We start from the raw sequence: 13,659 nt of genomic DNA, 5'->3' as shown, positions 1-13,659 counted from the left end.
GGCTTTTATCTTTATTCTCGTAACGCTGACAGCAACAAACGCCGACATATAATCTTGAGCGAAACGCATTGCTCGCACAACGGTACAACAACATTCTATAGATTTATCCAAATGCTTTCGATCAAAAACGCAGGATTGGATCGAGGCCTCGATCTAACATCATACCTCGGAGATTCGCTCAACGAGATTCTCAACGAGACAAATAGCAAATTAGCGCCTTGCATAGGGCGCCTCGTGTGCTCGGCTGTCGCCACGACCAAACGTGCCCACGAACCTACCAGCTTCAACCTCATTGTCGATGCTTTCTCCAGGTAGGCTTCAAAATATCACGAGTCTTTTTATCATTTTATATCGAAAATTTTCGTATTAATGCACGATTCTCAACTCTCACCTAATAAATATCGATCAATTCTAGCATATCGCTAACCAAACGCATCAAATTCGTTTTCGCTATTAATTTTACAAATAATACCACAGTCACAGTTTATTGAAGAAAACAGTCAATTCCACGGTGATAAAAGATGCTGCAGCAAAAGGTCGACGGGTTTCGTCGGCTGAGGATTGCACAACAGCATTCAGCGAGTGTGCATTCGATCAGAAGATTCTTCTCAATATCTTAAAAATGATAGGCTTATGACGAGCGATACTGTTGGAAGCCTAAAGAACCTTTCACTGTCATTTCGTTTCGATAACAGTCTTAATAAACAAATCTAGTTTTGCTAATAACCCTCTCGTTTTTTCCCACTCTCTACCTACAAAACATACAAGTATGTCATAACGATCTATCAACGAAAATAAAACAAAATGAATATATTAATGCTTGAGAAGAAAAAATAAAAGTCTATATATAAGCACTTTAGAAACTTACGAAACTTTCTAAATAGCTGAAAAGTCGTCATTGCAAGATCACGTAACAAGCGACGGGCATTGAATTTCACTCGTAGTCAGACGACAGCGACGACGAGAAGTTGCACAGCCGAATGAAAAGGTAAGAGTGCTTTGCTACGCGTCTCTAATACGTCGTCATCATCGTGATTATCGTCATCATCATTATGCACGCTCGAGAGAGCAACCAAGTTAGAAGGCGTGAAGTCGCAAACCAGCCGCGGCAACACGAGAAAGCTTTGTTGCAGATCAGATCAAGATGAAGACGAGGTTCTGAAGTCGAGATGATCGACAAGGAGATTACGACAGGCTTCGTTGCTAGCGATATCGAGAGCCGACTGTCCGAGCAAATCGCGACAGCGTGCCTCGACGCCGTTCTCCAAAAGGAACTGCACGAGCTGCGGGTGGCCATGAAGACAGGCCAGATGCAAGGCTGTGCGTCCAGATATATCGGCCTGTGACAGATCCGCACCAACGGCATGATAGGATCGAAGCCGTGTGAGATTACCAGCTGCAGCGGCAGCGCACATACGCGCACCAATCTGTTGGCCGCGCTCGTGCAGGTGCGCTCCGCACTGCATCAACAGCTTGATTATCTGCAAAACAGATATTATACGATTGTGCGCTCGGACGTAAATAATTAATTACTGCAAAGTAAGTGCGTACCTCGTTTCTATCGTGCTCGATGGCATCGGTAAGGGGAGTCCGGTTGAAACGATCCTTCATGTGCACGTTCGCTCCTAGTTTGAGCAGATGGCGTACGATATTAACATCACCTTCGCAGCAAGCTATGTGCAACGCGGTTCTGCCGTCGGCGTTTGGCTGCGACACATCGGCACCCTGGAAATTCAAATCGATCAAATCTTTATACATGTATACGACGTAGAGAGCTGCTCAAGACGAAGACTCACATATCTCTTGAGGGACTCGAGCTTGGCAGTATCCTTGGCAAGGACGGCTGCGTTCATCATGGCAGGAAACAAAATCGAGCCGAGTTCTTTAAAGTCCCGAGGAGAACTGATGTGCAGTGAGTGACCAATCGCGTCAACCAGGTCCCAGTCTTGCATGCTCATTGAACGTCCGAGACTCAGCTCACCTCGCAAATTCGTCTCCATCATGTTGCGCTTCGTCTTTGTGTCCCATTCGGTTTTCGACAGCACGTACGCCAGTTTGGTCAGCGCTGCCTCGGGAGTCATGTCGAAGCCCGATATCACGCCTATACACGAAGTCGGACACGAATCGGAGTTCTGCTTCCGATACTATTTTACGGGTAATATTTGTTATGTTACTTACCAGCTTCTAATAGAATCTTTCCGGTGTCGTAGAGCGTTGAAACACTGCCCTCAGGACATTGTGTTATATTGACAATCACGACACCACGATCAGCCGCTGACTTGAACTCAGCGATAATATCTTGTCGATTCGATGGTACATTACCAGCTCCATATGTCTGTAGCACCACTCCCTCGATAGGCTCTCTCAGAAAAGCTCTTACCAAGTCGGCGGTGATACTGGGAAATAATCGGAGCAAACCTACTTTTTCATTGAGTTGAGCATGAACCTCGAACCTTTCCAAATTGCAAGGTCGAAAAATCGACGAGTAATCAACTGCAAACCAGTATCCACGCGTTATAATGTTGGCTCTGTTTAGGTTTATTGCAGTTAGAAATTACCATCTACTTCGATGCCAGTGACTGCTAACGGTGGTGCGTTGGGCGAGTGGAAAGCATCGAAAGCGGTGACCGATGATTTTGTCGTACGGTTTCCGCGCAAAAGCTTCGTGCCGAAAAATACACACACCTCTGGAATACTGTAGTTCCCCGCGATAACCAGAGAAGTCAGAAAATTATCAAGCCCGTCACTTCTTCTATCAAATATGGGTAGCTGCGAACCTGTCAATATCACTATTTTGCCAAGTGCTTCCAGCATAAAGGACAGTGCTGACGCAGTGTAGCTCATAGTGTCGGTACCGTGAAGAACGACAAAACCGTCAAAATGCTCGTACGACTCCTGTAAATTTATTTAAACTTTTAACTTGTTCCTGTATACTTTTTTTCACTTTTATTTACTTTGATGTCATGTGCTATACAGATCCAATCATCCATCCTCATGTTGCTTGAATCACATATTGGATCGTATTCAAGAACATTGTAAATAATTCTTCTGTGATCAATGTCAGTGGCTCTAAAAATTATTGAAAAAATAGATTCTTACCAATATGTTTATAAAATATAATGCCATATCTAGACACCTATTATTCATTGTCTAGAGGTACTTACGGTAATACTAGAGGTCCCATAGGTCCAAACCTATCCTCTGCATACTGCTTGTCATGCAAATTGGGATATTTTCTTAAATTTTTAACTAAGGTATTAGGTTTTGGCACAAGAGCTACAGAAAATTAATGTAAGTGACAATAAACACTTCAGGTTATTTTTAGGGATTGGAGCTAATATAAGTATTTATACCTCCTTCTTTATTTCTAACCATTCCAATAGTTCCTCCAGTGTACAATACTAGTACTCTTCCTTCTGGTTTACTCTCTTGTGGTAATTTTCCAGATGAAACATTTCGCTTTATATAAAGATCATTTATTTGTTTCCCTGAGTGATCCAAATTATTTACATTGTCTTCAGTGCCAGAATATGCCACAGATAAGGTACAGAACCCATTTGGTTCTACTTTGATATTCTGATCGCTCATTATAATTAGCTGTGATAAAGTAGAGCTTATTTTAAAAAAATAACAGTACATTTATTTCAAATTTCCCATCTGGAAATGGAAAAATAAATATTTTAATATCTACGTAAACTCCAGCTGTTCGGTTATCAATAGAATGTAACATACCAAGGTTAAAAGAATTTAGTAATTCCTTTTATATATATATATATATATCTATTTTATTATGATAAAATGAAAAGTACCTCTGACTGAATGACCTCTCTTTTTCGCAACGTCGTAGCCTCGATTGTTTACAACATTTAATGCGAATGTTCACAGCAAAATCGTAGCTTCTAATCGTTACTTTACTTAAAGTGACTCCAAGAATTGTAGACACTTTGACAATCGCGACAACATTGACTTTTTATAGCAGTATCAGTACTATATTTTTCAAATATCAATTGCTTTTTAATCTGCTATTATCGAATCAAATGTTTACAATGAATTTTTTATCACGTGGTTGTAAACACGTAGCAGAAGCTACGCAAGGGAAGGACTAGTAGGACATATTACACGTGCTTAGCGGCCTTAGCATGACTTGCCTTGCTTATCAACACGAGATACAGACGGAATTGTGACATGGTTTGCATCACAAGTTGCAAATCACGGTAGATAATTTAAATTTATAATTATAATTCATAAAAATATAAATATTCCATGCATTGAACTGCGATAAAAAAGTATTTTATTTGGAAACAATTTAAAAAATGTCAGCATTCAAATAATTTTATAAAAATAAGTATAAACTTTTCTTATCCATTAAATGAAGAAATTAAAACAAAAAGAAATGATTTAAGCATACTAACTTATATATATGCATATATATAACAATCTCTTTTACTGTAATGTAACACGGCTTTGACATAATAGAAAATAAAAGGAAAAAAATACAAAAATACTACAGCAGCGCATTGCCGGCCGTCTTAGCTCACTTATCAATTTGTAAATAAACATCTGACAATGACGTATTCCATATTAAACGGTCACAGCATATGAACATTACAATGCTATTTACGCTACGGAAAAAAATTCAACAAAATTGATGAACGCGCGTTCATAAAACGAAGCAATCAACTTGAGGTAATAAATTGAAATAGTAAACAAAAACAAAAAGTATGTATGTATATTGTACATAAGACAGTATATATAGCAGAGAGAGAGAGAGAGAGAGAGAGTCGAGCGCAGCAAGTGGCAACAGCGCCGTCAGACAGAAGAAAGAGAGAGAAAGACGTATTGTTCAATATACATATAGCACCACGCTGCAGCACACATATAAAGCTCATGCATGTATATAAGCACATATGGCGGCGTTTACAAAAATGCGCACGCATCCGCCGAAGTATCGTATGTATATGTATGTAGGTGTAGATAGAAGCGCGCTGCCAGTTGCTCGTGGAACGAAGAACGAAATTAATCCAAAAAAACAAAGACCGCTACTCTATAGACAAATAATAGAAAGAGTAGAGTGAGTCGCGTGGTAGACAGTTCTTTGGACAAGTGGTGATCGGCTTTAATGTCGTATGAATTGTAGCAATATTTGGCAAGGCATTATACTTATCCCGAGTCCACGCGTGTGTGATGCATGGTTACATAGTACAACAAGGCTGGCTACTAAGCCTGCTGTTTTGTTTGTCATGAATGCGTGGCGAAATATGGGAAGCTTAAAAGATATTCGTTGACGAGCGCCAAAGCTACACGAATACCATATACGGCCACCGCTTCGCTTTATTCACTGTCTCTTTCTCTCTCTCCTTTTTTCTCTCTTGACTACTGTCTCCTGGAGTACATGAGTTCTCGGGCAACGCAGGCTACATTTTATGATGAACTGGCACAATCTACGCTAGTAGCATGTTGGTATGTAGCTATAAGAAAAGAATCACTAAATATCCTTTTCCTTTAGCGCTCCTATACTTCCTTTCTTGTTTTTATTCACGTGAATATTTGCTCCGATAGGGAGACGATCCACCTTACCTGTCCGTTGGCACGGAAGTCAGTGCTAAATACAAAGGAGCCTTTTGCGAGGCCAAAATTCGAAAAGTCGTCCGCAGCGTTAAATGTCGAGTGACCTATAAACAAGGCCTGGGTACTTCCACAGTCACTGATGATCAGATTAAAGGGACCTTGAGAGTTGGAGCATCTGTAGAAGCCAAGCACAATGACAGGAAGGAATATGTGGATGCTACCATTACCAAGATTCAAGACTGCAGTCAGTATACCGTTGTGTTCGATGATGGAGACATTACTACCTTGAGGAGAACAGCTCTCTGCTTGAAGAGTGGTAGACATTTTGCAGAGAGTGAAACTCTAGATCAGCTGCCTCTTACACATCCAGAGCACTTTGGGAATCCTGTCATAGGTGGGAGACGTGGTAGAAGGTCTAGACAAACTCAGTAAGTTTAATAACTCTACTTCTTATTATATATATGGTTTAATTTGATTCTTTTTTTTCGTGGTGCTCAATAGGGATGACAGTAGCGACGAAGATGATGATATACCAAGGGGTAGCAATGATTCAGGTTCTACTTCTGGGGGTAAAGAAGGTCCAGAAACAGAACCTGAAATTGGCAGAGTAGTTTGTGTAGAACTTGGAGATAAGAAAAAAAAAGATAACTGGTTCCCTGGGTTAGTTGTAGCACCGACTGCTCAAGATACTGTAAGAATTCGAGTTCGTGATGAATATCTCGTGAGGTCTTTTAAAGATGCTAGATAGTGAGTTTTTATTATACCTTTTTAAGACTATTGTGCTTTTTATCATAATTATGATTTTGTATTAATTAAATCCTTTTTTTATTATTAGCTATACTGTGCCGAAGAAAGAGGCCACAGAATTCACAAAAGACTTGGTCAATAAAATAGAAAATAGTACTTTGAAAGTAGCTGTTGAGAAAGCTTTATTGTTTTTGGAAAAAAATGAGTTACCTCCTCATTGGGATAGAGATTCGTTATTTGGAACTGCTGTTTCAAGTGGCAATAGTGACTCTGATGCAGAATTAGATTCAGATGTAATTCTTTGCACATTTGAGTAAAACTATCTGTCAAGTAGCTTACATTTTTAACCTAAAAATTTAATTTTCATGTTTCAGAGTTCGGACGATGAACCGCGCGAAGAGAAAGATCATTTCGTAGCTCAGTTATATAAATTCATGGATGATCGAGGCACACCAATAAATAATTGCCCAATGATTGGAAACGAAGACATTGACTTATACAGATTATTCCGCGCTGTATATAAATTGGGTGGTTACAACCGTGTAACCAATCAAAACCAATGGAAACTTATAACGCGACGTTTGGGATTTTCGATGCAAAATAACGCCTCGACACACAATCTAGTAAAACAAGCGTATAAAAAGTTTCTTCACTCGTTTGAAGATTTCTATAGGAAACTGGGCTGTACAATGGTGAATCACCCCAGAGGTAGCATGAGAAAACAACGACCCGGTCGCAGTCTTATTCGTGATAAAGATCGCAATACGCCAGTACCCACGCAAGATAAGCCACTCATCAGGATTGAAAAAGAAGAAGAAGATAAAAGAAGTGTCATGTCGGCGGAGGACGATGTGAAAAGGGACAAGCGAGAAATAAAGAAAGAGATTATTATAAAACAGGACGAAGAAGCATTGACCAGTAAAGTTAAGCGAAAGGACGAGCCAATCGACGAAAGTGCCAGCGGGCAAGACAGTGACATTAATATCGATGCCGAGGAGGAATCTTCGTGCAGCGAAAAGTCGCTGAAGAGCTCTTCGAGACTAACTCCGTCAAGTGGCATCGGCACCAAGTCAAAAGTAACAGCCAAAGCCAAGGAAGAGCCATTCCGGAAAAAGCAGCAGCCGTTAGCCGAAAAGAAAAAGCTTGAAACAAAAAGACCAGATAAAAAGGAAGATAAGAGTGGCCTTAAAGACGAGGAAAGCACGAAGACGAGATCAAAATCAAAGGACGATGTCGTAAATCAGCGACCACTGCCATCATCACAACAGCAGCCTTCGCAACCTCAACAGCAACAGCAACAACAGCAACAACAGCCGCCACAGCAACAGCAAACTGTAAAATTAAGTTCGTTGCCACCCAACGATAGCCGAGAAACAAAGACGCCATCGAGAGAGACCGACAAGAAACCCGTCACGAGCAAGATGCGTAAATTAACGGAAGAGGAAATGAAGAAGCGTGGTCGCAAAAAGAAGGAAGTAGAGAGTGTAGCGTCTGCGGCCGCTGGTGCGGCAACAGCGGAAAGAGCAATGAGAGCATCCCAAGCAGAAGACAGACAAACAACAGAATATGCACCAACGTATAAAGGTCCCGTAGAGTTGGGTGACCGACTGAAAGTATACTATGATTCTAAAATGACCTATGAGGCCAAAGTGATTGACATAGAAAAGGACGGCGTGGAGGCCGTTTATTTGGTGCACTACACCGGTTGGAATACTAGATACGACGAATGGATCAAATGTTCGCGAATCGCGCAAAATTTCACCCAAAGCCAAGGAAGAATAAAGCGCGCTAAGGCACAAGCCCGACCGCCTACCCCTGGAACGAGCGTTAGAGTCAGTAGTAGTGGCAACGTAAATAAAGCAGCGACCCCTAGCACTTCATTGAGTGGACGAAGACGCGCTGTGAGCGTTGCTCCTTCCAGCAAAGATTCGGAAGATCGTGCGAGTACGCCAGTTTCCCGAACTAAGAGCCCGGCGAGCACAGCAGCGAGCAGTCGTACTAGTGCTAGACAACTCGCACGTAGTCAGCGCCGTGCATCTGGTCACGCTGAGCCCGTCAACGCCACTCCCAGCGGCGGGCACGAATCCGAGGACAGCGAGGACAGTGAGTCCGCGGCTGAGTCTGACGTGAGCACAGCCGAGGCTCAGCCACGCGAGTCGCGCTCGCGTTCTCGACCACAACAACAACAGGCACCTCCACCGCCGCCACCACAAGAGCGAGGACGGCGGGAGGCTAGACGTCGTGCTGAGAGCCGCATGAAGATCGAGGAAACTAGTGACCACGAAGACCCCGATAAAGACTCGGAGGAAGCAGATATGCAGCCGCAGAGCAGTCGTCGAGGCCCTAGTAGAAGACTAAGGAAACCTCCTGGTGAAACTAAATCTGCCGCAAAAGTCAACGACGATGCGATGATCAAGTCCGAGCCCGATACCGACACCGACGACCAACCCAAGGGTCGCGATTTCGACCTTAACGAGATCAGATCGGAACTCAAGGGATTCGATAAGGCCGTTAAACTCGAAATTACGAGTAACCAACAAGAAGCTATAACGGCAGCTGATCAGCAGCAGCAACCCGTGGTTCCGATCAAACTAGAGAAGTCTGAGCCTGAAACTCGAGAGAGCGTCGAACAAAAGGTTAAGTTTATTCAGATAGCGTAATACGCTCGTAAAAGTTGTCACTTACGTTTACTATTTAATTGCAGATTCTTCCAGGGCAGATTGACGCTAACTCTGTTAAGTGTGAGCAGACCATCAAACTCGAGGCAAGCCAAGCTGACAACACTGAGGATATCTATGAGTTTAAAGAGCCTGAGCCATTCGAGTTTGAGGTGAGAAACAAACGAGACTCATCCGGCAGTGAAAAAGATAAGGAAAAAGACAAAGACAAAATGAGAAAGCGTGCACTAGACGAAGAACTAAAGAGCCCAAAGAAACGACAAAAGGGCGTAACTCCTACAACTTCAGTAAAGGTCGATACAAAACTGGAACAAACTGCTCAAGCTACAGAGAGTAGCGAAAGTAAAAAGAAATCACGTAAAATATTCAAGAAAAGCGAAGACGTCGACGACGAGCCTGACTCGGAAGATTCCGCCAAGTATGCACCGGTAACTTTTAGTAACAGTATCTGCGCAGGTAGTGTTATCGCGTATAACGCAAAGGTCAAAAGAATCGTTGACGACATTTTAATAGACGAGCCAGACATCGAAAATGACGTTAAAGCAAGAAAAATCATTACTTTGGACGAGGGAGATGCCAAGGGAACTCCAAAGAAACGACCAACCAAAAACTTGCTTTCGAGCAGTCCTGCCATAAGTAAAGCCAGCGAAATATCGAGCTCTGATAACACTGATGCCAAGAAAAGACCGCGTAAAGTTTTCGGGAAGAAACTGGACGAAGCGGAAGACGACGAGGAAGACTCGAGCAAGGAACTTGATAAATTCTTTTCCAGCTACACTCCCACCAAACCTGTGCGTAAGCCCGATTCAATTCCGGAAACCAGTCGCATGGCACCTGAAATTAAGGATGTCAAGATGAAGAAAGACGAGGACTTAGCAGCAAAGGGCGTGAAAAAGAGACAAAAGCCGAGTGGAGTTCCAGGCAGTGAGATCATCGAGACAAAGAAAAAACCATTATCGAAGCGCATGCCGAAAAGAAATTACGATGACAGCGAGAGCGACGAAGATGTTGGACCTCCAAAGCTAACACCAGTAAAATATTTATCCCATTACTCCGGCCCAAAAGCCAAGGCGGCCTTATCAAGCGAGACTGAGAGTGTGCAAGATCGCACCATCAACAAGTCTGCTGAACCGAAAAAATTGTCTTCCTTCTCGAGTTTGACGCCGGGCCACGAAGTTGACGAAAGCAATAGGTCCAAAATAACAGCAGTAGAAACAGATAAGAAGCGCGTTGAGCAATCAGGTACAGCGAACAAAGCAGAGCCAAAACAGGAGATGAAAGTTCTTGATTTCACCCCCGTCGTTCCACATTCTCTGCCAGTGCCAGCTCCTATCAGTGCGCGTCTTCCTGCGACTGCTAGTATTGAAGAGAAACTTTCGCTAGCTGCCGCCTCGGTATTCCGTGCCAAAGTCAAGGACGCGAAACGTGATGAAGAGCCGCCGAATGAAACTGTAGTACGAAAGGTGGTAAAAGAAATGATCAAAAAGACCGAACCAGCTCCAAGTATCAAAAAGGTTAAAGATAAGGATGAAAGTAAAACCAAACACGAGTCGATTGACAAGAGAAAGCAACCCGAGCAAATAATTCCGATAAAAGATCCTCTACAAGACTTCGAGCCACATCACGATCCTTTGCTAGAGGTGATTAACAAGAGGGAGGAGGAGACTGCCAAAACATTGATACCCTCCGTTGTAAAAACCTACGCTAATCAGAAAAAGATCGAGCAAACGGCAAAAACAGAAGAATCCTGGAAGAAAACTAAAGCAGCGACGGTAGTAACCGCACCGACGACCTCCATCGGCGAAGCTAATAAGGATTACATAGGTCTTAGAAGGGAGGTAGTTCCAAACAAGATGAAGCCGAGCATTGATCGTGATTCCGTTGATTCAAGCGATTCGAGTGACTCTGAAAGGCGACTTACAATTATCGATAGTGAGGATGCAGCAGATGATAAATGCATTGATTTCAATCTTGAAGCAAAAGTCGCCAAGCCACCTGTTGAGACTGTTAACACCTGCTATAACGCTAGTACTAACCGTGGCCCACAGGAAAAATCAGTCGGCATTGGTTTAGTCGCTTCCGTGATCCAAGCCAAAATTGCAAGGATAGAAGAGGACGGAGAAAATTTGAATTCGCTTCTGTGCGAGGAAGAAATACCTGGATCGCCGACTCCTAGTAACGATTTACCTGAACACGAGCCTAAAACTTCAATCAGCGCTCAAAATCTACTTCAAAGTGAGATCGGTCAGTAAATGATGCCTGTTTCTTTATGAAAGTTATTTTTAATTACAAACAAAATTTTTGACAAAGCAGCTTCTTTCATTATCGCTGTGAAAAAATCCTATGTGACAAATAGCCAACTAATTTTCTTTCTTTCACAGCAAATAAAGTAAGCGGAAGTAGCATTGCCGGAACACAAATACCCCTTAACCAGCAACAAGCGTCAAGTTTTACAGTAGTGTCGGCCGCTGGTAGTAGCGTAGCTGTTTCCCAAAGTTCCAATAGCATTATCCCCATGTCTACCCAAGTGAGCAGTACTTTACCTCTCCGCCAGCCTCAAGGTCAACTTCTAGGATATCAGCAGCAGCAGCAGTCACAAGCACAATCAACACTACCGGCACCGATGCAATCGCAAGTCGCGCCGGTCGTAGCAGCTTTGCAAGTCGTGGCTGGGCTAGCAGTGCAGCGCAGACAGAGTAGCGAAGCAGCGCCGGTCACGGATAACACTCCACCAACAACACCCGATTCGACCATCTCTAATGTATCTGGTTCACCACGGGACGAAAGAACCGGTGGTTCCACGCTTTCATCGTCCGAAGACAATAATGGCAAGACCAACAGCTCGGAAGCGGAGAACGAAAGCGCCGGGACTAGCAGCAAGACAGTTGGAGCCCCCGCTGCAGTGAAAATCGAGGATGGCAGATTACCGTTACTTAGCCCTGAATTTTCAGTCGAGACGCAGCCACATTCCTCCAAATCCACGGTATCCAAGAGAGGAGCTATACCGGATTCCGAAAATATTTCGCCGAAAAAGCGTAAAAAACGAAAAGATCAGGATACCTCTGCAGCCACCTCGTCGTCTCCAGGCCCAAGTAATGTTTCGGGAAAAAAATCACCCAGACAAGCTACGCGACATACACGTGGACAAACCATTGGCAGTGACAGTGATGACACCAGTGAAAGCTCTACGCAATATAACAATAGTACTTCGGCAATGCCAGTCAATACATCTAACGCTGTTACGATAGGATCAAATGTAATCACTGGCATGAACAGTAACAGTATCGCCAGTTTCTCCACCAATTCAAATAGACCCATGAGATATAACTTTCTTACGGATTTGGGTAATTTCGTAGTTCTTACTCGCCATACTTTTATTCGTTTTTATTTTTTGACAGTATGCTAAGTTTTATTTTTTTACAGATCCTAATTTAGATAGCAACCAAAGAATTCAAGTACTGATGCAAAGGATAACTGATCTCAGAAAAGCTTACGGCAACTGTAAAGTGGAACTCGCAGCTATCGAAAGACGTCGAAAAAAAATTAAACGAAGAAAACGTGAAGGTAAATTACTGTTTTCTTCTCTTTACAATGTATAGTTCTTATTTATTTAGTTTTCTTGACTTACCACAATAATCGTTTATTGTTTCAGCTCAAAAAGCAGCTAAAGCTGAAATGCAACAAGCATGTTTGTGATGAGAGTGATAACAATGGTTTATGTTGCTATGTATACAAAAAGACCTTTGTACGTGAGAATTGCAAATGATTTCATAGCAAAGTATCTGTTGAGAAATCACAAACTCTTCACTCATTTTTACTTGAAAATAATTGTCTCTGCAATTTTTTCATCGAGGTAAGGTAATATTATCCCAATTAGATTAAAAGATACATATTATATTGTTTATTAAATCAAGAGAATTGTATCAAAAGAACTTTTGTATGTACTAATCTGATTGATACTACTCTCCATAGAGAGTAAAATTGATTTTTTCACTAAATGAAATCAATCAACAAAAATGTGTAATGAAAAAGCGTTTTTCTATTTTATAATAGAGGACATTTAGATACTTTGATATTGTAAATGATTTGTACAAAGAAATTATATATTAATTTACTTGTAAAGAAGGATTTTAATTTTTATATATGGCATGTGTCTTTCTTCAATAAGTAAAAACTGAATTGATTGTCATTGAATTTGACTAATATAAATTTAAGCGAATGATACATTTTAAATTTGATTTTTTTGTTGAAGAGCAAGCCACATATACAGCTGCAAAAATGCAAAAATATGTTTAAAAATACCATCGTCACATTTTCTATGAATTAATATATACTTTGATATGTTTAAGTTTGTATATGAAATTACAAGTTTACAACTCGAGTTAACTTATAAAATTTCTATAATTTGTACATATACATACTTAAGATAGTATTATACAGTCTCAATCTTTGAGTATCGAGTACTAGATTTTAATTTTCATGCTTATTTTTTGTAATTCTATATATACTTATTGTAATAAAAAAACCTTTTTTTGTCATGAAACGCAATAATATAATGCAATAAGTGAATAAAAGCTTTATGTGGGTGAAAAAACTTTAACTTGTAATTATATAAAGATTAAAGTAAAATAAAATTAACATAAAAAAATTTTATTGAAAAAATTAT

The 13,659-nt window shown here is 41.4% G+C and overlaps 2 protein-coding genes across 7 annotated transcripts; one reads left to right on the top strand and one right to left on the bottom strand.

Moving 5' to 3' along the window:
* Positions 1 to 183: 183 nt before the first annotated feature.
* LOC131674353 (L-asparaginase 1-like) lies at positions 184 to 3,976 on the bottom strand. 5 transcript variants are annotated; one of them, XR_009302810.1, is made up of 10 exons: positions 3,810 to 3,976; positions 3,354 to 3,657; positions 3,165 to 3,276; positions 2,955 to 3,069; positions 2,559 to 2,895; positions 2,179 to 2,493; positions 1,797 to 2,101; positions 1,552 to 1,725; positions 392 to 1,481; positions 184 to 316 (listed from the first exon to the last, which is right to left on the bottom strand). XR_009302810.1 is itself a non-coding variant. In XM_058952974.1 (9 exons), exons 2-9 carry the CDS (start codon positions 3,637 to 3,639, stop codon positions 1,140 to 1,142), a joined length of 1,986 nt encoding a protein of 661 aa, XP_058808957.1. In that variant the 5' UTR covers positions 3,640 to 3,657; positions 3,810 to 3,976; the 3' UTR covers positions 320 to 1,139. The 5 variants fall into 5 exon arrangements, 2 of the variants coding, with proteins under 2 accessions (XP_058808957.1, XP_058808958.1); XR_009302811.1 differs by lacking the exon at positions 184 to 316 and having other exon boundaries at positions 320 to 782; positions 869 to 1,481; XR_009302809.1 differs by lacking the exon at positions 184 to 316 and having other exon boundaries at positions 320 to 752; positions 869 to 1,481.
* A 1,011-nt stretch (positions 3,977 to 4,987) lies between these two features.
* On the top strand, positions 4,988 to 13,601 carry LOC131674355 (AT-rich interactive domain-containing protein 4B). 2 transcript variants are annotated; one of them, XM_058952980.1, is made up of 9 exons: positions 4,988 to 5,460; positions 5,560 to 5,996; positions 6,112 to 6,315; positions 6,404 to 6,608; positions 6,690 to 8,951; positions 9,020 to 11,237; positions 11,375 to 12,337; positions 12,417 to 12,557; positions 12,646 to 13,601. In XM_058952980.1, exons 1-9 carry the CDS (start codon positions 5,455 to 5,457, stop codon positions 12,687 to 12,689), a joined length of 6,480 nt encoding a protein of 2,159 aa, XP_058808963.1. In that variant the 5' UTR covers positions 4,988 to 5,454; the 3' UTR covers positions 12,690 to 13,601. The 2 variants fall into 2 exon arrangements, with proteins under 2 accessions (XP_058808963.1, XP_058808961.1); XM_058952978.1 differs by having other exon boundaries at positions 6,070 to 6,315; positions 12,646 to 13,600.
* Positions 13,602 to 13,659: the final 58 nt, after the last annotated feature.

The sequence above is a fragment of the Phymastichus coffea genome, unplaced genomic scaffold (genome assembly GCF_024137745.1).
Source record: "Phymastichus coffea isolate CEN01 unplaced genomic scaffold, Cenicafe_Pcof_1.1 PCOF00234, whole genome shotgun sequence".
In the NCBI taxonomy this organism is placed as follows: domain Eukaryota; kingdom Metazoa; phylum Arthropoda; class Insecta; order Hymenoptera; family Eulophidae; genus Phymastichus; species Phymastichus coffea.
Note: the sequence above shows the minus strand (reverse complement) of the source record. Positions and strands in the feature narration are given on the sequence as shown.

Excerpts from the sequence above, each read along its gene's own strand:
- LOC131674353 (XM_058952974.1), bottom strand. The coding sequence starts at position 3,639 with ATGTACTGTTATTTTTTTAAAATAAGCTCTACTTTATCACAGCTAATT. Across the intron at positions 2,494-2,558 it reads CACTGGCATCGAAGTAGATG|TTGATTACTCGTCGATTTTT; the intron begins GTAATTTCTAAC and ends ACTGGTTTGCAG. Across the intron at positions 1,726-1,796 it reads TCGAGTCCCTCAAGAGATAT|GGTGCCGATGTGTCGCAGCC; the intron begins GTGAGTCTTCGT and ends TTGAATTTCCAG.
- LOC131674355 (XM_058952978.1), top strand. Across the intron at positions 6,609-6,689 it reads ATGCAGAATTAGATTCAGAT|AGTTCGGACGATGAACCGCG; the intron begins GTAATTCTTTGC and ends TTCATGTTTCAG. Across the intron at positions 8,952-9,019 it reads GAGAGAGCGTCGAACAAAAG|ATTCTTCCAGGGCAGATTGA; the intron begins GTTAAGTTTATT and ends ATTTAATTGCAG.